This window comes from Pseudorca crassidens, chromosome 16 (genome assembly GCF_039906515.1).
Source record: "Pseudorca crassidens isolate mPseCra1 chromosome 16, mPseCra1.hap1, whole genome shotgun sequence".
In the NCBI taxonomy this organism is placed as follows: Eukaryota; Metazoa; Chordata; class Mammalia; order Artiodactyla; family Delphinidae; genus Pseudorca; species Pseudorca crassidens.
In genome coordinates, this window is record NC_090311.1 from 46,435,427 (window position 1) to 46,457,821 (window position 22,395).

At 46.6% G+C, this 22,395-nt stretch overlaps 1 protein-coding gene across 1 annotated transcript; it reads left to right on the forward strand.

The window, feature by feature from the left end:
* The first annotated feature begins 723 nt into the window (after nucleotides 1-723).
* On the forward strand, nucleotides 724-12,963 carry TMEM273 (transmembrane protein 273). The gene is made up of 7 exons (XM_067708892.1): nucleotides 724-824; nucleotides 944-1,029; nucleotides 1,488-1,628; nucleotides 2,861-2,891; nucleotides 3,053-3,086; nucleotides 4,508-4,559; nucleotides 12,851-12,963. The coding sequence occupies exons 1-7, from the start codon at nucleotides 724-726 to the stop codon at nucleotides 12,961-12,963; spliced, it is 558 nt and encodes a 185-aa protein (XP_067564993.1).
* Nucleotides 12,964-22,395: the final 9,432 nt, after the last annotated feature.

The window sequence follows — 22,395 nt, forward strand, 5'->3', positions numbered from 1 at the left end:
GTGTGTGAGGGGGGCAGGGGAGAGGCTGTCCCTTAGTGGGCCTGGCCTCACGCACTTGCGCCTGCCCTGCCCCGTCCCCTGTCTTCTGCCCAGTAAACGCAGTGCAGAGCAGACTGGTGTCAGAAAGGCCCCAGCGTGAGCACACAGCGCTCACAGCTCTGTGTTTCTGGCATCAGGCCGGAAGTCGGCTCCATGTGATGGCTTTAGCAGCCCAGCCCTACCATGTGTGAAACACAGGGCTTTGTCCCATCCCTGGAAAGGTTTACATCCTGACTGGAGCGGCAGGATTAAGGTGAAGAATTAATGTAAAGAGAAAATGAAGCTCAATGGGGGCTTCAAAGAACTGAGAAAACCAGGGTCATATTGTGTTGTGAGGTGTGGGTGAGTGGATGGGCCCCACGTGGGCCCTTCAATGACAGAAGTCACCAGATTTCCAAGAAGACTTGTGATTAGAGCAAGGCTGTGTATTTTTGCTTCAGAATCCTCCAGCTTTTTCACCACCAAGTGAGGCCACCAGAAAAACCCTAAACTCCATGACGATGGTCCCTTCCCCACCAATGCACTCAGAGTGAAGATGTCCTCCGTGGAGTGTCAATAACCCAGCGTCAATCACCCAGTGTCAATCACCCAGCTGATTCTGGGTGCAGGGCGGAGGGGCAGGAGGAGGTACCCCGAAAGGCCCGGGCAGGTGGGGTGTCCTGGTAGGGTTTCCTGCCGGTCGTCATGGAACTGGGGCAGTGCTCACCCCCAAGCCTGCCTGAGTGGCTAACACAGCTTCATCCCGGGGGTGTGGTGCTGCAGGAGAGCCTGTCCTCGAAGGGGACGTGAGTCGTCAGGGTCACCTCCATCCACTCTCGGTGGCTGTGGCCACGAGCCCGGGACAGCAGGATCTGCCTGGCTTCCGTGGCCTGGCCGGTGTCTCTCTCCACACGCATGGTCCCAGCCTCTCTCCACCTCAGGGCTCCGCTCACCAGGCACAGTGCCGCTTGCATGTCACCTCCTCTGGGAAGGCTCTCGGCTCCCAAACTGGCCCGCCCCAGTCACCTGGCATTCAGGTGAGCTCTCGTCTTCCGCTGCTGACCACAGGCTCCTCAAGGTGGTGTCAGGGACTCATTCATTTGCCTTCAGCGCTCAGCAGAGCAGGCAATCAGCACACACTCCACAAGTGAACTGATGAAAGAATAAGTGAGGAAGGCTACAGGAGGCCAGAGAAATGAGCCATCAGCCACTCGGGAATGATTTCCACAGCTGAAGGGACCATGGATGGAGTTCCAGGAAGAGGAGATGGTGTGTGGGTGGAGGTTGAGGGAAGGGATGTGCTCCCAGGAGAGTGGAAAAACAGACCGGCCTCAGTGAGTTGGACTGTGGAACGTTAAGGACCAAGTGAATGACTTTGAACTTCATCCTGATATAAAGGGAGCTGTGGAAGACCTTTGCCGTGTGGTGACTGATTGAAGCTCCTTGTTCAATTCCTCCCTGCCCTTCAGATATCAAATATGCCACCATTGGGATTGCTGTGGGCTTCGCCACATCGGCCAGCTTCCTGGCCCTGAAGATCTGCATGATCAGGAAGCACTTGTTTGATAATGATTCCTCCGAACAGAGAAGCACTAACGTGGGCTTCAATGGTAAGGAAATGATGCTCAGCCCCGTCTCTGCCTTTGCCTGAGACAAGACATGACCTGGCCAGTCACCTGGCGTGAGCCTCTGAGGGCAACATTGGCTGGAGAGAGAATAAAAAACATGGGTTGAAAAGAAATGCAGCGACCTCTCTGTGTCTCTGTCTCTGTCTGTCTCTCTCTGCTTCTCTCTCTCTCTCTGTACTTTTCCATTTAGTCATTCTTGAGATTCCTAAGAATCAGCTTTCCTGCAGTAAAGGTGGGAAAGGGAGCTGAGTTGGCTTCAGACAGTAATTTCTATTCTCTTACTCACATAGTGTGATCAGATGAGATCGATCCCGGGAGGTGATGAGGCTGCTGCTGGCGTGGGTGGGTGGTGGGAAGTGTGGCTGGCCCTGCCTACCTGGGCCAAGTTGCACTTTTTTCATAAATTGGGCAAGTCCTACACTGAGAAGCGCTGAGCGTATCATCATGATCCAAACAGAGCTGGGCTTACGTGAACCCAGCGTGGCTCTCCACATGCCGTGGCAGCCATGGAGAGGTGCATCCCATGCAGATGTTTTGACAGCAAAATGTAACATTGATTCGCACCCCTTTTCTCTCAAGGTGGGACCTTCAAAATCCATTCCCTGTATAAGACTGCTTAATGGGATGGTGATGCAGTTTTTCAGATGATGAGGAGGAAGGACCCTCACCATGTATCTGGAAAATATGATTATTACCTGTGAAGATGTGCAGAGGGGGGCAGAGGGAGGAGGAGACAGCATTCAGGAGATTCCAGCGTGTCCAACTGCACAAGCAACTTCGTTGGTCATAGAACTTTACTTGCCGTTGATTTTGTATCACTAGGAATATGAGGGGAGAGAAAAGGCTCTTCATCACACAGCAGGAGATGTTCTAGATCTCCTAAGGGCAAGAGAGCCCAGGATCTGCAAGGAGGGGAGAGGAGAGAAGCCACTGGCAGGGGTGGGTGGGCGGTGTCTCTGGGGAAGCCTCAGTTTCACCCGTGTGCTGAGCTAGAGGGCTCAGTGAGGGACCAGATGGAGAAGCTGCGACCGTGCCAAAGGGGAGGGGGCAGAGCACTCAGCCCAAGACCACCTCCCCTCCAGTGACCCCAACCCAGGGAGCCTCTCAGCAGTGCCCAAGTCAGGTGGCTCCGACCCCTCCTGCTGGCCTGGCACTGAGTGAGCCGCATCACCATCGCAGGGCCCCCTTCCTAATGCCCTGCTTTCTCTGTTTAGACAGCATCGAGCTAAAGAAGAGAACTCCAAGGTAAGGTCGCTGCCAACTTGTGACTGGTATTTTCCCTCCTGTTTTATCCATCCTGCTCCATCGCCTGACATCTTAGCTCCTTTCTCCAGTTTGAAACTCTTCCTAGGGATCTAAGATGCACCACACAGCCCCCTCTTCTCGATCTCCCCTCCTTTGGGCAGTGGGCAGGTGTCATCTGAGTGGGGAGCCCACAGGGTATGGTAGCCAAAGGGAGCCTGGGCTCCCTTCTCCACACTGTGGGTTAGATTTTGCCCTACCTCTTGCTCAGAGTCATCCCAGTGCATCTCAGGATCATGTCCCGAGCTCCTGCCATGTCCCAGTTGGGAAACCACATGTGTTCTGCCCCCAGCTACCTGGCTTCCCTGCTACCACCCAGCCACACTACTCTTCTGCATAGAGCCTATGTGCTCCAAGGACAATCCTACCTCAGGACCTTTGCACTTGCTCTTTTGTATCATATGGAGTGCTCTGCACCCAGAGAGCTGCAAGCTACTGCAAAGGCCTCTGGAGCAAGGATCTGAGTGATACCAATGAGGCAGCCAGCCCCGGAGGCTGAGTGAAGGTGCAGGTAAATCCAGAACAGCCAGCGTTTGTCGGGGTGGGGAGGTCCTAGCTGGGGGATGCCCTCTGGGAAGTAGGTGGTAGAGCAGGTGTGGGCAGTGGGCTGGGGGTGTGTGTCTTGGTGACTACCTTTTTTGAACATGGTAAGTCTGAGGCTTCTGGAGACTTCCAAGTAGAGGAGATGTTCAGTGAGTGTCTGGCATTCAGGACAGATGTCTGGGCTGAGACAGGGTGGTGGGCTTTTAGAGGGATGCAAAGCATGATCTCCTCCTCCAGTGCTTCCCTGGGACCTGGGGCTTGGTAAGTACAAAGTAGCATCTCTTGAAGAAATGGGTGGATCTGTGGATGGAGAAGAGATGGATGTGTGGTATGCGGCCGTCAGGGGGATGCCCTGGGGATGAGCTGGAAATGGATTTTTTCAAGACCTTCACTTTCTGAAGGATCTGCCCTCCTTCAGACTTTCCAGTTCCTGGCACTGATTTCTGAGCATGAGGCCCTAAAGCATGTTTCATCAACTCTATCTCCAAGCATTTCCTTTCTCTGTTTCTGACGCTCATTGTTTCTCTGTCTCTTTCTGTCCCGTCTCCAGTCTTCCCCCTCTACTGTCTGTTTGGCCACCCCACAGGGGACTGGACTGGGGGAGACAGGTGTGATTAGGGTGACCATGTATCTTATCATCAAATCAGGACTTTTTGAGAGTGGAGAAGAGACATTACTGTACTAATAATAGTGTCAGGATGATAGGCGTAAACCCACGCTGTCCTAGGAAAATCAGCAAGTGGTTGTCCTAGGTTTGGGAGGCCTGGGAGGCATGGTCTCCAGGTCCTGGGGTGGCCACACAGCTGTCCTCTCAGTGGCAGTGTTACCTCCTCTTGCACCCGGGGTTCTCACAGAGGGGTTAGGTACTCAGCTCTGGGGGATTTTGGAAATGTTGGTGGAATTGGGGGCTTTTGGGGCTGGGGTAACCACGGATGCCATGTGTCCCATCTCATACGCACACGTTCACACACACACCCAGACTCACACTGGCTAAGTTGTCCCATTTCTCTTTCCAGAAGAAACACGCTGAGCGGCTCCCAACTGTCACCAAATCCATGACCCACTCATGTAGGAAAGTAGAATTCCAGGTCAGCCAATGCCCCTCCCTTGCCCCGCCCTAAGGGCCCTTCTCCCTGGGCAGCTCTACCTTCTTCCAGCCCCTGGGGGATTGGTGTCACAACAGGTTCCCCTGAGTGTGCAGCTGCCGCCGCTCGCCAGGAGGGCATCCTCGTCCCAGCTCACCCAGGGCAGCACTCTGACTGCTCTCCCACTATAGAATCAGGGCAGACCGGCCTTTACCAGGGGTTCTAACAGGGCTTTTTGCAGCCTGGGTCAGGGGAGGCAATAGACTAAGTCTGCAAGGATGAGGAGGATTAGCTCTTGATGGCAGGGGTGAAGGGACCTGGGAATGCATAGATGAGCCCCAGGCTCAGAACCTGCATCAACTTTGGGGGCCTTCGGGGTCTCTGGAGTGGGGAATGTAGGATAGGGGTCAGTTTGGGATGGATGTGGGCGGAGACTCTGCCCACAGCATGGTCTCAGGGGCCCTCTGCTGGGTGACTGAGGCACCCTGGCGTGCGGCTGCGGGCTGCTGTGGCCAGCTCTGGTCCTGTGTCAGAACAATCGAGTGGACAGGCAGAGATTCTGGCAGAGTGATCTCACCACCCACGGTGAGCGATGCTGTCTCGACCCTCCAAACCGCCCACACGCATCAGAGGACACTTTGGGTTAAGGCATCGTGCTTTGGAAGCTCCAGTGCCCCTGGAAGTTTCCAGAACTGTTGCAAACCCTGATTCAGGAACATCTTAGTCATGGAATTCACAAAATTGAAAGATTTCACAATGCCTAATGCTTAATCCTGGTCCATGTGTACATGCATATGTGCGTGCTGGTGGGGGGAGGGGAGGCGATTATGTGATGACTCAAAATGAAGGCCTGACACGCACATGTGTGTGTGTGAAGATTCTGCTGTGAACAATACAAAGCAAACCAATTCAAAAGCATTGTTGAATGAACAGTCACTGTGCTTTTACGTTCCTACATATGATCGTGTTAGAGAGCAGCTCCGCTCTGTATGTTTGGATGTTCTTAGTTATTTTGATACATTGGAGCTGTAGGAGGAGATTTCCATAATCCAGGCGAGGTGGCTGCCGTAGTCATTCAACAGTAAGCACTGCGAGAGTGAAGTACAGGAAAGGGAATATGAAGGGTGCAGGGGGAAGGCAGGGTGAGGAGGAAGGGAAGGAACGGATGAAGGATGGGGAGAGGCGGGTGGCTGGGAGTTAATGGCTGGACGGGAGTCCCACCCCCATCTATTCCCCCACCGTGTGCAGCGGACTGTTCTCAGCATGTATCACATCAGAGCTTCTCTGCACAGAAGGGAGCACAATTCAAGTTTCCAAAACTGACACTAGATGGAGTCAGGCTGAGTCGGGAAGAAGTTAGACCCGAAAGAAAAAGCAAAGGACAAGCAAGCCATTCTCCCGTAGCAGAACTTTGCCCGTGCTTTCCGTCATCTAGGAATAATTCAGTGAACATGCTGTCCTTCTGTTTTGCATGTTAAACCTCGACTTCTCTGAAAGGTGAGTTTTAAGAGTGATGGATCGCTCTTACTGAAAGGAGGAAAGGCACTCCCTCTCTTGTCCTGCGCTGGCTGGTGGCTCTCCTGCACGCCCCCCACAGGACGGGAGGGGGATTGCTAGCCATGGGCCAGAAGTCCTGTTGCCAGGATGGCTGTGAGACCAGGAATCAGCATCTCTTTGGGACAGCTAATATGGGGGTATTTTGGCAAGATTTTAAATGAAGCTGCGGGCTGTTTGCCTGATTAGATCTGAGAAAACTGGGTTTTAACAGCAAGATAAATTTTATCTTATTTGATTTGATTTTCCAAGACCTTCTCTTTGACAGAGGCCAATCAACTGTGAGCCAGCTCAGTCCATTTGAAGACAAAAAAATTCCAAAACTTTTCTTTGTGTCATCAAGCTATCAGTTTGGCAGAAGTATCTGCTTTTCAACGCGGCTGTGGGGTCTCAGAGTGGACAAGCCTGAGTGTGCAGGGCAGCCTTCAGGAAGGGGAACAGGATCCTAGGCTGCTGGCTGAAGGAGCCCTGCCCCCAGGAAAGGAGGCTCCTCCTCCAGGTTTATCTGAATGGTTGGTTCACAACTCACTTCCCCTAGTCCTGCTTTCGTGCACCTCATCACCACCCATGTGCTCTCACAGTCCTTCTTTTGAAAAATCTTCAAAGCCACAGAAGAGTTGAAAGAACAGTGCAATAAAAACATCTCACCTTTCACCTAGATCCATAAATTAACATTTTGCCCTACTTGCTTTATCTCTGTGTACATAACTTTTTTCTGATTCATTTAAAAACTAATATAAATATCATGATATTTCACCCTTAAATACACCACGTATCTCCCACATAATCACAGTACAACAACATGAACGGTAAGAAATGAATGGAAATGGGTGGTAATTTGATAGCATCATCTATTACACAGCCTGTATTCAAACGTTTCCCAAGTATCTCTTATATTTCTTGTTTTCCAAGCCAGGAGCCACTGTGTTGGATTTTGTCCCTTTTCAGTCTCTCTCTCGATGTTGCCTTCTCTCTGTGTGGCACTGTCAGTTTTGAAGTACGTAAGCCATTCGTCTTTCATGATGTCCCATTTTCTGGATTTATCTGACTGTTTCCTCTTGAGCAGATGCAAATTGAGAATTTTGTCAGGATTGCCTCAGAGGTAACATTGCGTATGTATCTTTCAGTGCAGTGCACCAGGAGGCACATGACCCCGGTCTCTCTCAAGGTTGATGTTGCTGCTTTTGATCACTTGGTTAAGGAAGCAACAGCTAGATCTCTGCACTGTAGAGAGAAAACCCTGCCTTTGTAATTAGTAAATAATAGAAGGGGTGGGACTTTGAGATGGTGGGAACACCCTGACCCCAATAATTCTTCACCCAGTGATTTTTCTTTTCTTTTTTTTTTTTTTTTGCGGTACGCGGGCCTCTCACTGTTGTGGCCTCTCCCGTTGCGGAGCACAGGCTCCGGACGCGCAGGCTCAGCGGCCATGGCTCATGGGCCCAGCCGCTCCGCGGCATGTGGAATCTTCCCGGACTGGGGCACGAACCCGTGTCATTTGCATCGGCAGGCGGGTTCTCAACCACTGCGCCACCAGGGAAGCCCCACCCAATGATTTTATATTTGTTCATAATCCATGTTTGAATCAGTTATTGCATTGGGGGTTACAAAGTACTGAGTTTCTAGTTCCAGAATTCCTCCTACATTTAATAGCTGCATTCTTCTAGAAAAAGACTGTCCTCTTCCCCTTTTCTCTTTCTTTTTCTTGTTGAACATTATTCCTATGGACTTCAATGCACTATAATTCATCACCATTATGAATCTTTTTCATGTTCAAATTGTCACAAGTTATCAGTACAAGTCACTTCTTGGTGGGTTTAAACAGGACCCCAGTAGTCATTGAGCATTTCCTAGACTTCTGACACAACACAGTGTCCCAGGCTCACCTTGTACTGTTCCTGCTCAGACCTGGAATCACCCATTTTCCCTTGACCCATGTTTTTCTCCTTCTCCTCCTCCTCCTTTTTCTTTTTTTTTTTTTTTTTTTCTCCTTTTTCTTTTTGATGTGAAATAGTTTTTAGAAACCAAGATCTGGGCACAATGTGTGCTCATGGCTATTGAAGCATCATTGCTTGTAGGCCCTCTCAATGGACAGTCAGCAAATGTATATTTAAATCAAAAACTCAATACCATAAGGTTCTTCTTGAGATTTCCTCATTCCATATTTCTACTTTATCTCCTCTAAAGTGAAAATCCTGTTCCCCAACCATATAAATATTTTTACCCATTTGCTCTACCCTATAATGCACACAAAATATGTACTTCCAGAATTACAACACTGTACAACTACAAATTCGCTTAAAAATTTCTTTGCAGGGGCTTGCCTGATGGCACAGTGGTTAAGAATCCGCCTGCCAATGCAGGGGACACGGGTTCGAGCCCTGGTCCGGGAAGATCCCACATGCCGTGGAGCAACTAAGCCCATGCGCCACAACTACTGAGCCTGCGCTCTAGAGCTCGAGAGCCACAACTGCTGAGCCCATGTGCCACAACTACTGAAGCCCGCATGCCTAGAGCCCATGCTCCACAACTAGAGAAGCCACTGCAATGAGAAGCCCAAGCACCTCAACAAAGAGTAGTCCCCTGCTTGCTGCAACTAGAGAAACCCTGCGTGCAGCAATGAAGACCCAACGCAGCCAAAAATAAATAAACAAATAAATTTATTAAAAAAAGAAAGAAATATGCAGGAAGGGCAAATTTCTAGATACAGAAAGGTAAGTGGTTTCCTGGGGCTATATGTAAGAAGTGGATTGAAAGCGAATGGACATGAGGGAATTTTTTGAGGTAACAGAAGTGTTCTAAAACAGGATTATGGGGATGGTTGTACAACTCTATAAATTGCAGAAAATCACTGAATTATAAATTTACAATGGATTAATTTATGGAATGTAAATTATGCCCCAATAAAGCTTTGAAAAACAAAAACAAAAGAAAGAATCTGCCTGCCAATGCAGGGGACACGGGTTTGATCCCTGGTCCAGGAAGATCCCACATGCCGTGGAGCAACAAAGCCCATGCACCACAACTACTAAGCCTGCACTCTAGAGCCCATGAGCCACAACTACTGAAGCCCGCATGCCTAGAGCCCATGCTCCACAACTAGAGAAGCCACTGCAATGAGAAGCCCAAGCACCTCAACAAAGAGTAGTCCCCTGCTTGCTGCAACTAGAGAAACCCTGCGTGCAGCAATGAAGACCCAACGCAGCCAAAAATAAATAAACAAATAAATTTATTAAAAAAAGAAAGAAATATGCAGGAAGGGCAAATTTCTAGATACAGAAAGGTAAGTGGTTTCCTGGGGCTATATGTAAGAGGTGGATTGAAAGCGAATGGACATGAGGGAATTTTTTGAGGTAACAGAAGTGTTCTAAAACAGGATTATGGGGATGGTTGTACAACTCTATAAATTGCAGAAAATCACTGAATTATAAATTTACAATGGATTAATTTATGGAATGTAAATTATGCCCCAATAAAGCTTTGAAAAACAAAAACAAAAGAAAGAATCTGCCTGCCAATGCAGGGGACACGGGTTTGATCCCTGGTCCAGGAAGATCCCACATGCCGTGGAGCAACAAAGCCCATGCACCACAACTACTAAGCCTGCACTCTAGAGCCCATGAGCCACAACTACTGAAGCCCGTGTGCCTAGAGCCCGTGCTCTGCAACAAGAGCAGCCACGAGCAGTAAGAAGCCCGTGCATCCGCAAAGAAGTGTAGCCCCCTCTCACCACAACTAGAGAAAGCCCACGCACAGCAACCAAGACCCAATGCAGCCCAAAATAAATAAATAAAATAAATAAGTTTTTTTTAAAAATCAAAAAAAAATTTCTTTGCAGTTCTTTATTCTTAGAATTTAGTCCTCCATGTGTACAGAGTATTGTGTTCAAAAAGAATTAACTATTTTCTCAATGTGGTTTTGCTATCAATTTGATATAGTGTTAGAGGCATTTGTTTCAGTGTATATGCTGGTTTTAGTGTCCTATCTTAATCCTTTTAGTTTAATTTTATTTTTTGAGTATGTGAAACATGCATATGGTTCAAAACTAAAAGCATGTAAACAGGTAAATTCAGAGACGTCTTGCTCTCATCCTGTCCACTCCACCCTGCTCCCACCCACTGCTTTGAGGTAATTAATCTCAATAATTCCCATTTTATTCTTCCTGTGTTCCTTTTACAAAAATATATTTAATTAAAATTTTTTTACATATATACAATGTTTATAAAATTAGATAAATGTTCATACATGTAATATATGTATGTATATATATATAAATATATATTATTCTGGTTCTTATATGGATTTATTTTTATTTGGATCTCTGATTCATTTGGTATGGTATGTGGTATGAGATATAGTTCCAATTTTATCTTTTTCCCCAATAAAAATCCAGTTATTTCAATATCATTTTTCAAAACCACCCTATTTTCCCCAGTGTTTTACTTGCCACCTTTATAATGTTCTAAGTTTCCACATATGTTTGGATACTTCTAGACTTCATGGTATTCTCCAATGGTGTTTGTGGTTATTCATGTGTTATTACCACACTCTTTCTTTTGGTGGCTTCATGTATGCTCTATTACTTGGCGGGGCTGGTTCCTGCACACCCTGCTATTCTGTTTTAGCTATTCCTGTGCATTTGTTTTTCCATATAAACTTTACAGTCAACTTCAGAATCTAGCTACAGAAACAAACATCTTGGTATTTTTATTGGAGTTGCATTATGTTCACATATTAAATTGAAGACAATTGACTTCTTTATGATATTATCCTTCACTGACAAGAAATATAATTTTTACAAGTCTGTTTTTTTGCTTGTCTCAGGAGAGTTTTCAGAGTTTACTCTTATGGATTTTTCACATTTCTTGTTAAGTTTACTTCTAAATATTTTATGTTTTTGTTGCTTTTGTAAATGGAATTTCCCATTATGTCTCCTACTTGTTCATTGATTGCTTATGGATTTTTTTTTTTTTTTTTTGGTGTGTTAACATGATAGCAGCTACCTTATTGAATGCTTTTATTGTTTTGTTCATTTTCTTCTTGATCTCCTTGAGTTTTCATCATATTATGTCATCTGCCAAATTGTAGATCTTCTCTCCCAATTCTTAAGCCTCTAATTGTTTTCTCTTCTCTGATTGCATTGGCTAAAACCACCAATGTTAAATAATAGTGGAAACAGTGAGTATACTTGTCTTGTGCCTGATCTTGGTGGAAAATCCTCTGGTGGTTTTCATTAAGTAAAATGTTAGCTTTAGGGCAAAAGTACGCATGTTTTATCATGTTACGGGAACACCCATCAATTCCGATTTTACTGAGTTTTTCAGAAATGTGTGTGGGATTTGGTCAAAAGGCTTTTCAGCATTAGCAGGCATTAACTTATCCTCAGCATTTATACCCTGGGATAGTCCTAGGCAAACCAGGACATATAGGCACCTTGTTACTAGTTTAGCTTTTTCCTTTCGTCCTTTTCGGTCTGCATGATTTTTGGAGGATGTGGTGGAAGATTTGTGTTTAGGCCGCCACTATGATCTTAGAGTCTCTAATAAAAGTCTCTTTCTCTTCCTCTTGATGCCCAGTCCATGTCTGCAGCCTGATTCACTTACTAGTCCAGCCAGCAGATGCTATCCCAGCCTCTGCCCAGCTTATCTTTTCCTGCAGGTTATGTCTGGATCTCTAGGGGCTGGTGGCACACCTGTTTGTAGAGGAATCCCTTTCCTGTCAGAGAACAGTTCCTCAATGTGGTAACTCACGGTTGCCACTTCCCCAGCTCAGGGACATTGAGGGTGGGAGGAGACTGCTGTCCTGGTCTGCCCATCTTCTCTGGGCATCGGTATCTCAAGTGCAAATGATGACTAGGTCCAGCCACTTTTGATCCTCTCCCTAGTGACACCTGAAAGGGTCCTTTCAGCTCAGGAATTTTTTAAGATAATAGGAGGGATAAACTTTCTGTTAAGCCCCTGGACCTCTAGACCAGCCAAGTCAAACTCTTTGCTCCTCTGGACCAGCCATCCTTTAAAGGAGAAGCACAACAACCTGACAGCATTTGAGGCTTTCTCTTGGAATCTCTTCTTCCTCTTCTCTCTCTCACTATCCTTGCTTGTTTCCAACTTGCTTGTCTTCCATGTAGGCTCTGATGCCATCAAGCTTTGTAACCCTGACCTCGACCTGTGTCCTTGGTCTTCCACACATGGGGTAGTTAGGTATATGCTGTTTTTTTTACGGATGTGGACTTGGCTTGCCCCATTGAGGCTTCATTCTGCCCTGTCTTTCTGCTATTTCTGCCCCTTCTCTCATGGGCAGATGCTAGACTCAAGATATTAGGACTGAATATGCACAGTGGAATGGAATAAACAAGTATACAATGTAAGCAGAAGTATGTCATGCTGTTATAACTATGGGTAATGTTTATGTGAAACTACAATGAAGTTTTGGTGGGAATTTGGCCTCAACGTGGAAGCGTGCGTGAGACCCTTAGCCAAGAGTGGCTACAGCAGGGTCTCTGCCGTACTTTCAGCCCAAGCTCTACCATATCGGGGTCTGGTTCAGTGACCACCTTTTCTTCCATGTTCCTAGCTTTTAATATATATCTTTACTGCCATTCCCTCACGCCAAAGCTGATACACTAAGTGTGGAGAAGTCTCACCCTCTGTAACAGTGTATAGTTCAGACTCGAAGGTATCAGTTTCTAGTTACATCCCCATCGGCCTGTCTGCCTTGCAGCACCTGTTCAGGTCATTGCAAACTCTTCGAATACAGAAAGTGACACTTTCCCCTCTATATGCTTATTAACCTTGGGGAATGACTTCTTCCCTTTTTGTCACCAAAGTGGATGAGGTTTTGTGGCCTTGGTTTGGCAGGCAGAAAACAACCTCTAGGTTGAGCTCTATCTGAAAAACTCTCCCCTTTATCTAGAGCCACTGGTCTTCAGGTCCCTTTCTATGTCACACAAGGAAATGCCCCACCTTGCTAAGATTTGCTGATGAACTCTTCATACCTGTTGAATTGTGTGGGGTGCATTAGCATATGCCATGATTAGTTACAGCATAGTCACTCTTGTCAGTAAATCTTCCAGATGGTTCTTTTTCTTTCCAGAAATGCACAAGTGATTGAGCTCTGAGAAAGCAGCCTCTTCAGGAGGGGTTTGGCACTCTGGACAGCTGCCCAAGCTTGCAGTCTTGTAGATAGCTTAAGTTTCAGCAAACAAAGCTGGTGATGGACCTTCACACGGAACTCAAAATCCAGGGCAAATAATAGAACTTAGAGAATCTAAAGTGCCTCTGTCCTAAAGGAAAATATTACTTCTCTTCTGCAAGAAGCTGACTGCGTAGAGGGAAGTAAGAGCCCTCTTTCCAGTGTGAGAAAGTTTGGAAGCCAATAAATGCTCACTGGCTATCCTGGTTCCCCAGTTGGAGCTGGTCATGCTTCAGGATGGCATTGTGTCCATGTCAATGGATCTTACTGGCAGCAAATGGCTCATGGAATGAGACCCAGACTCAAGACACAGCCTCTCCAGCACCACCATCTTACCAAGAGGTGAGCAGCATTTTCTAGAACAGTAGGCCTCACCTCAGCTGCCAAAAGAAAACCCTTGTCAACATTCAGGGGCCCTGAAACATGGAAACTATGGGGCAGTCCCCATTCCTATAAATGAAAGACAGACCTTCCAAAGGATGAAATGGCAGGCTGGGCTGGAGTGGGAGAAAGGGGTCTGATGGCTGTGGAATGGGCCTGCAGCTCTGTAGCTCTTCAAATGGTGGAGCCAACAAAGGATTAAATGAGAGAGCATCTGCCGTGCCTTGTAGAGAGCTATACAAATGCAAGCAATTATTGTTATGCTTATATAATTATTTTGTGGTGACTGTGACAATGTCCATACTTTATCATGGAGGACACAGCTGGCAGAGGCTTAGGAAACCCACGTCTTTGATTATTGCCGTAAACGTAAGCCTCTGTGGCACAGGCCCCATTCACATTTCTCTCCCCTGTAATGTTAATCCTTTATTTCCAGGCTGCATTAAGGAATACTCTTTGCCTTTTCATTCAGCAGAAATCTCGGTGGCTCTATGGACTGGTTCACTCCTTAGATAAGGTTACCCTCCTTGTGTGTGATGAAAGATGAGCTATATTTCAAAACAAAGTGCTGTGTTGTAATAATTTGCCTGGATTCCCAGGGCATCTTTTATCTGACTTGATAACAATGTAGCTCATTAGCAGACTTGGTTAACTGATAACCTAAAGCGGTAATGCGATACTCATAAGCAATTTTCTGTGTGTAAGATAGAATAAACCATCTTGTAAGGTATCTGTTAATTGATTTGCTTCTTTTAGCAGCATTTTAATTAAGACAGCTGGTTGTGAACTGAAGGTGAATGCATCTTGATTCTCAGTAATCGTTTTAATTTCTGTAAACTCAATAGAATGTGGGATCCTCTCCACCATCCCACTTCATGACATATTTTCCCAGCACCACTCCCGGGCTCTGGTTTTGTTTGCGCCCTACACAAGGTCTCCCGTGTGAAGAACACAGAGAAGTATGCTGAAGACCAGTGCTTTCTCCTTGGCTTATAAAGGCAGACATGCCCTGGGAGCAGCTCCTGGGGATAAAGGTGCCAATGGGCAGGAGCCCTTGGACATGTTTTTGAAGCAACCGCAAGAAGTCATTGTGTCTGTAGGTGCGATGTCTTGAGCAAGGGCCGTTCCTCCTGCCCCACCCTGTGGTTTGGGAGGATGCTAGCAGAAGCCTTCCCAGCCCAGGGGCCCCCAGAACACATGCAGATCCCAGACAGCCCATCTCAGCGGGCAGAACATCCTGCCCAAAGGGGAAGGGACAGATGGTACTCAAATACCAGGAGGAGGAGTTAGCCCTACACAGGGGGAGTGAGCTGCAGATGGCAGCAGCCAGCCAGGATCTAAAGGCATGGCTGTGGTTTGCTGCCTCCAGGGCTCAGTACCTGGAGGAGAAGGTAAGATGGGATCGGGTTATCTGGCAAGATCAACAAATTAGACATATGTATCAATCTCTATGTCGTTAAGTTAAAAATATATTTGACATGTAATCTATAAATCAACACATAAAAATTAAATAAATATGTGTATATACTCTTCCACTTGTGTTAAAAGTATACATATTGTGGAATTCTAATATATTCTATCATAGAATATATGGGGGTTTGAATAAGTAGGTGGATAACAGCGCTTTTTATCTTCCAGGTTTGGAAGTAGCTGAGAGGCAGACAAACAACTTAGGCAGATGGAGATGAAAGTATCAGTTATTCTGATTTTTGAATGAGTCATGACATGTCAATATCACTCTGCAGGCCCTAGAGTCCAGATTGGTCCTTGCCCCAGTCCAAGCAAGAGGTGAGCATGGCTGGGGTTGGAGTGCCAGCAGCAAAGATGCAGAGGATGGATGGGTTTGGGAGGGGGTTTAGAGGTGGAGATGCCAGGGCTTGCTGACATAGATTCGGGGGTGAGGGAAAGAGTGACTCAGCCTCAGTGCTAGGGTTTGGTACCATTTATGAGGATGTGGAAGACCCGGGGAGTGCTAGCCTTGGGAAGGGTCTGCAGCTGGTCTCAGGTCTCTTGAATCAGCTCTTAGGGAGCCAAAGGATGAGCTGCACTTGGAGAGAGAGCGAACCCCACGTTCCTACAGGAGTTCAAGCTTGTGAACTGGGGTTAAAAACACACATGTCGGAGATTGTTCTAGAATGTGCTCTGAGATCCATGAAAAAAGCAGGGGAGAATCGGCCTGGAGGAGCCATAAGGCTCTTTTACGGTGAGATGGAGTGTGCAGAGGGGTTGCTTAGACAGAGGGAAGCTGAGCTGAGCTGAAGATGCAGGCAGAGCGGGTGGTGCCTGTGACATGAAGCCTAGAAGGGCCAGGGCCAGGCTGCGCTCGGGGCTCCTCCCACTGACTGATTCTTTCTCTTCCGAGTCATTTGTCATAATCCCAGACTTGTCAGATAAATTAAGCATCCTTCAAAGAATATGATTTTTCACGTGGACATTATCATTGGATGACAAAGAAGTCTCCCAGGCTGTGTATGCAGACTGCGGCGAAGTCATTCAGGCCTGGACGTGAGGAGTTTATGAGTCAGGGAGGAGGGCAGAGCATTCTGGAACCTGGTGTGCCAATACCCAGGAGTAGAAAAGACCACGGCAAAGCTAAGAAAGGGCAAGACAATCACCGTGCCCAGGCTTAGGCTGCGTGGGAGGCGGGTCAGGAAGTCTCTGATACAGTGTCCCATTCGGTTGTCTGGATTTGTGAAGTCTGTTTTCTCTTTTATGAAAGTAGTTGCAGAAAGACGGTAAGCGCATAGGTGAACTAGAAGTTCAGAGTCATGAAGGAAAGATCCAGAAGTCCTACTCATTTACGAGGTGTTCTGGAAGGGAAGAGCAAACAGAACAAAAACAGGAACATATCAAAAGAGAGAGAATAAAACTGACCAAAGTTGCAGAAAGATACTAGAACACAGCTTAAAAGGAAGAATGCAGCGAGACAAATGCAAACCCCACTATATACAGCAAAATCAAAGTAAAATTTGAGAGTACCAAGAACAAAGAAAAGCAAATGACCTATAAAAAAATGGGAGTTTGACCAAAATTAGACTTCTCATTGGCAGAACTGAATGAAAGAAGATAAAGAAGCAATATTTTCAAAATTCTCAGGGGATATGATTATGCACCATAGTATTCTCTTCCCAAACAAACTATCATTCAAGTGAAAGGAAAAAAAACCTCAAAAACTCAGAAAATTTACTACCCCAAAATTCTTTCTGAAAAAAATGACTGGAAGATGAACTTCAGCAAAATGAAAAATGAATTTAAGAGGAATGTGTGAGATAAAAGAAGTAGCAGTGAGTAAAGAAACCGGTAAAATTGATATTTAAATTTAAATAAGTAGGGATTATTTTAAAAATTACTATACATTGCCATTCCTGTACATTGAAATCCCACATGATCTCAATATGGGAGGTTGTATGGGAGACAGATATGAAAGCATTATATTGTTCAGGGACATAATATATCAATAGAATATTGATTAATTCTCAGCAATGATAGAAAAATATAGTACTGAATTTGTGTAACGTAAATTCAGGAAGACCTCCTAGAATAAAAAAAATGGTGGGGGGCTTCCCTGGTGGTGCAGTTGTTGAGAGTCCGCCTGCCAATGCAGGGGACACAGGTTCGTGCCCCGGTCCGGGAAGATCCCACATGCCGTGGAGCAGCTAGGCCCGTGAGCCATGGCTGCTGGGCCTGCGCATCCAGAGCCTGTGCTCCGCAACGGGAGAGGCCACAACAGTGAGAGGTCCGCGTACCGCAAAAAAAGAAAAAAAGGTGGGATGGAAAACGTCAAAGCAATTACAAGCATTTAGGGGAAAAGAAAAAGGAGAAAGAGAGGAAGAATTTGGAGGAGGAGGAGGAGGAGGGGAAGAGGAAGAATGAAAATTCTTGTGTATACTCTTTTGGCACAGACATGAGAATTTCTCTAGGGCAGATACAATTTTTATTCCTAAAAATGTAGCGTACGTGTGGCATGGCCAGTGTGAGATGATCTGAGCGGCAGTACTGTGTATAATGGTATCATCCCTTAGTATTTTGGGGAGCCTGGTCTCCAAGGCTGCTGGACCCAGATATCGCAATGGAAGCACATCCCTCTCTGACCTCTTTGCCCTCGTTTGCACCTCAGACTTGGCTCCAATGCCAGACTGCCCCGGGAGAGAGTAAGAGAAATAAATGCTGTTTCTGCCAGCCTGAGAGGGTGGCCTCCAGTGGTCTTGGCCAAGAGAGTCCTCGGGTAGGGGAGCAGACAGAATGAACTGTGAAACCACTTTGGCAGCAAGGGCAGCAACATGGTAAAAATAAGAGTAGGGGACAGGACAGCCCAGTGCCTGGTGAGGCTGGTGAGGCAGAGGGTGGGGATGCTGTGAGGACAGCTGCGGGTATGGGCTGAGTTAGGCTGAGGGCGACCTGTGGGTGTCAGGAGAGGTAGAATAAGCAGGAGGAGGGGCAGGGCTACACTGATGTCTCTTCTCCGGTTTGGGAGGAGTAGCTAGCGTAGAGATGAGGGCTGTTATTTCCATCAGTTGGATGGACTCATATGGAACAGGCCTTCAGTACAGGAATCTCTGAAGTGATGGAAGGCACAGAACCCAGACCTTCTCACCTTGTCGTGGTGGCCGTGCGTTTATTAATGGTTCATCCCTAAAAGAACCATCAGTGTTGTAGAGGACCATGTGGAGGGTCTCATGCACCTGAATTGCGGGTGCCTCCCCTGGTCCCCAAGAAATTCCAGGCAGAGGGGTGGACTCCACTTCCCCAGAGAGGGAGGTGGGCAGATGAGGAGAATGGTGGGAAGGGAGTTTGCCCTCAAAGAAAGAGAGTTTTTCCAAGCAAATGAAAGCTTTTCAGAGGAAATAATATCTAAAGAAGCTTTATCAGAAGTTGAGCCATGTAAAACCCTTGATGTACGGATAAAGAAAAATGAGTGCCAGCCAAGATGGGCATGACTTGGCCTCAAGCAGGCTAAAATCATCTCCTTTCATCAACTTCTTAAATGAGGATGGCAATGACTCACCCAGATGAGGAAAGAGGGGTGAGCAGGGGGACGAGGAACGGGCACAAGCCCAGGGTGGTGACAGGAGCTGACTGACACCTGAGCCCTGCAGCTGGGGGCGGTCATGCTCTTAGACATCACCTGGTCCTGAGGGAGCCCCTCCACCTCCTCCCCCATTCTGAGTGGGGATCCTATATCTGAGCTCTGAAAGCAGTGAGTGGGAGGAACAAAAGGTCAGATTTAGGCCAAGGACAAGAGGAAACTTAAGTGTAGTGTAACTTCTAAGCTTCAGCTATTGTTCACGAAATCCGCTAGGCATTTTGTCTCTCCAAGGGAAACATCTCTTCAAATTAATGATAATTTACAACATGTCTTAGCATTTGCCTGGCACAACTGAAAATAAACATTGTAAAGCTGCCTTAGCCTTTGCAAGATGGAAATGATGCCAAGGCTGAGGGTCACACTAGCTCTTTAAGGGGCTCAGTTGCTCAGGACTGGTGGATGGCAGGTGGGTGGAGGAACTGTGGGCAGGGGCAGGTGTCCAGAGCGGGTGGGAAGGGAGATGGGGAAGGCACTGGCAGGACTCTGGTGGTCGCCAATGACAACCCGGCTTTCTGTGATAGGGCAAGCCTGTGCTGTGCCGACGTGCACAGGTCCTAGTTTGGACACCTGGTTCACAGCTCAGCAGCTACTTGACCTTGGGCAAGTTAGGCAAATTGGCAGGAGTGGAAGGGCCTGGGGGTTCTCCGGGACCATCATAAGGATTAAGAGACATGATGAAATGCCTTGCTCTGTGCCGGGCACATGGTTGGTGGTAGATAGATGCTGATTCTTTTCTGTTTATGAACTTGGGGATGAGAAGACAGAATCTGGGTGATCTTTCCTCCCATCCAAGTGACTGGAACAGCTAATTCAGGTCTCAAAATGCCTGAAGCCCAGTCATACGCATATTCCCCTCTCTCGCCCCCTCAGGCGATGCGTGGCTAGAGAGGCTGCCCGGCCCTGCCCCCAGGCCCGACCCCGCCCCGCCAGCCCCCAGCCCGCCTACAGCTGCCCTCTTCCCTGAAGTCGGGGCCTGCTTGCCCAGCTGGCTTTGATCAGTCTCTCGCTGAGCCACTTTTCTGTTTTCGTTCGTCCTTGTTTATGTTTCCTTGCAAACAAATGTCATGTCTTTCCCACGGGCTTCTCTGTAGCCAGTTTATTTTATCCTTGTGTAGATAGGGCCAGGTTTCGGCCCTTTGCCCCAGCCGCATTTCCTGCGCCCAGTGAGCCAAACGCCGCTGCCTTCTGACACCTGTCCCGAGGTCCTGGAGTGAGAGACGTGCCCACGGGACCTGGTATGGAGCATCCTGGGGATGGATGGGCAGGAAGTGTGGGGTTTTGCAAGATCTTACTTGTGAGCATATGTGTGTGTATATATACATATATATATATTATATATCTATATAAATATTTTTTAATTTAGTATTTTTAAAAAAATCATTAATATTTAAATAAAACTAGAAGTAATTTATTGCTTATTTTCTTACATGTTTATTGTACAAAAATTAGAAAATAAGGGTAAGCAAAAGGATGGGAGAACCCCTTTCCAAAGATAAATGTTGCTCACTTTTTGGTATGTATCATTCCAGACTTTACATATGCAAGCGTGCATATATATACATATACTAGGTTTCCATAACTGGGATCGTATGGTACATTGGACCCTTGAACAACACGGGTTTGCATTATGCAAGTCCACTTATACGTGGATTTTTTCCAATAGGAAGTACTGCAGTAGGTTGAATCCGTGGATGAGGAACCTCCGATATGGAGGGCTGACCTATTTTTAACTTGTGGAGCATGGGTGCCCCCAACCCCCCCCCCGCCCCGATGGTTCAAGGGTCAATTGTATATGGTTGTACTTCCTATATTGGGAACATATTTTCCTGAGCTCTTCATGAACTGCATTGCATCGCTTTTTTGGTTGTCCCATATTTTATTCTCAAACTCTAGCAGGCATCTGAATCAATCACACAGAGGGCTTATTTGAACCCAGATGGCTGGAGGCACTGGGGTGGAACCCAAGAATCTGCATTTCCAACAAATTTCCAGGTGAGGCTGATGTAACCCAATCCATTGAACCTCCTTGCTTGAGACACTGGTTGCTTCTGAGTTTGTGCGTATAAATAACACCGTATTGAAAATAGGCCAGAGAAATCTTGGCATATTGTTAACTTCCTCAAAGATAAATTTCTAGAAGCGAGATTGCTGAGACTGAGGGTATCACAGTTTTAAAGTTGTTGCTATGTATTGGCAGAACATTAGTTTCAATTAATATTTCTAACCAGTATACCAGTTCTGGACCTTGTGTTTATTTAATTCTTTTTTTAAAGCTAAAATGTGTCCATCTGATCTAGCTAATCTAGCTAAGGAAGCTGAATTCCCCTCCCACAGGCTGTATGACCCCAGGAAACTGCACCCACTGCTCCACGGCTGTTTCTTCATGTTGATAGGGAAAGGATACTCCTTTGCCCACATGTCTAGGTTGCTGTGAGAATCATAAAATGATGGTGGGAGTAAGTGCTTTTCCTACACTGTGACCCACATGCAGGTGGGAGGGTCTGAGCACTTCCCTGAAGGATTAAGAAACAGCCTCTATTGTGGAAACTCCCAGAAAGTTAGAATTACTGGGGGAAATTTGCCTAAAGGGCTTGTTTTCCCAGCCAGAACTGTGGGCTCCACTAACTGAATGTAGGAGCCTCCAGTGGTGCAACGGTAAATGTTTAACAACCTGCTCCCTCCCTGGGGTGGTGGTGGGGTCCGGGGTGGGGGTAGGGGTGGTAGGAAAGGCCTTGACTGTAGCCTTTGCCAATTACCATGGTGTAAATCCACCCTCCAAGCCCTCTTACAAGCTGCCAGTGTGTCATGAAATGTAGTAAAATAGTTAGGAATTGATGAGTTCTGAATATTTATTACTTTTGTGTATAATATAATCTATTTAATTGGAAATTTATAAAATTTTAATTGCGATAATGGCTATGTTTCACAATTGGCTTGCAAAAATTTTTGAAAGATTTATTAATTGGCTTTCCTTAGCCAGTCCTAGGTGGCCCCAGCACACCACTGGATGCCCCTCTTGGCTGGGAACTCATTAAAAATGCAAGTCACTTTTCCATCTTTCTGGAGGAATAATGTCTGGTTATGCTGACTTCAGTTTTTACATTTGGCTGTGGGCAACAAACTGGCAATCTGAATTATTTAAGGTTCCAAAGGTTTGGCATTTATATATTAAAATAGTCCAACATTAAGCTGTGCAAGGACTGAGGTCTGGGGTCCTGCTAAGACGTTTGGCTCTCGTGCAGGGCTGCCAAGCTCCTCCTGCATACGTCTGGTACAGAGAGAAACCCAGCAATGTGGGAGAAGCAGGCTTTGTTTCCAGAACCTCATCACTGATGTCTTGAGAGATTCGTTTTCAGTTGCTGCCATTCTTGCCTTTTAATTAGCTTTGTTTGGGTTTATTGTGATCAATTTAATTTGTTGTGCGTTGGGTGGTGGATCCTACAGTGTGACTGCTTCTCACATTACTAGTGTTCGTGGCCCGTCATTTTCCAAAAAGCCGACTTGAATTTATGTATACATTGTGGTCCAAATACGAGCTAGTCATACTTCTTTCACAAAGGCAGGTAAATAATATGAAACATTATTTTGGGGTCTCTACAATGCTATT

What these genes read in the sequence shown, in the direction of transcription:
- TMEM273 (XM_067708892.1), top strand. Translation starts at nt 724, where the DNA reads ATGGAACTGGGGCAGTGCTCACCCCCAAGCCTGCCTGAGTGGCTAACA. An exon ending in GGCTCTCGGCTCCCAAACTG is followed by an intron (nt 1,030 to 1,487) that starts GCCCGCCCCAGT and finishes CCTGCCCTTCAG; the next exon opens with ATATCAAATATGCCACCATT. An exon ending in CTAAAGAAGAGAACTCCAAG is followed by an intron (nt 2,892 to 3,052) that starts GTAAGGTCGCTG and finishes TCCTTTGGGCAG; the next exon opens with TGGGCAGGTGTCATCTGAGT.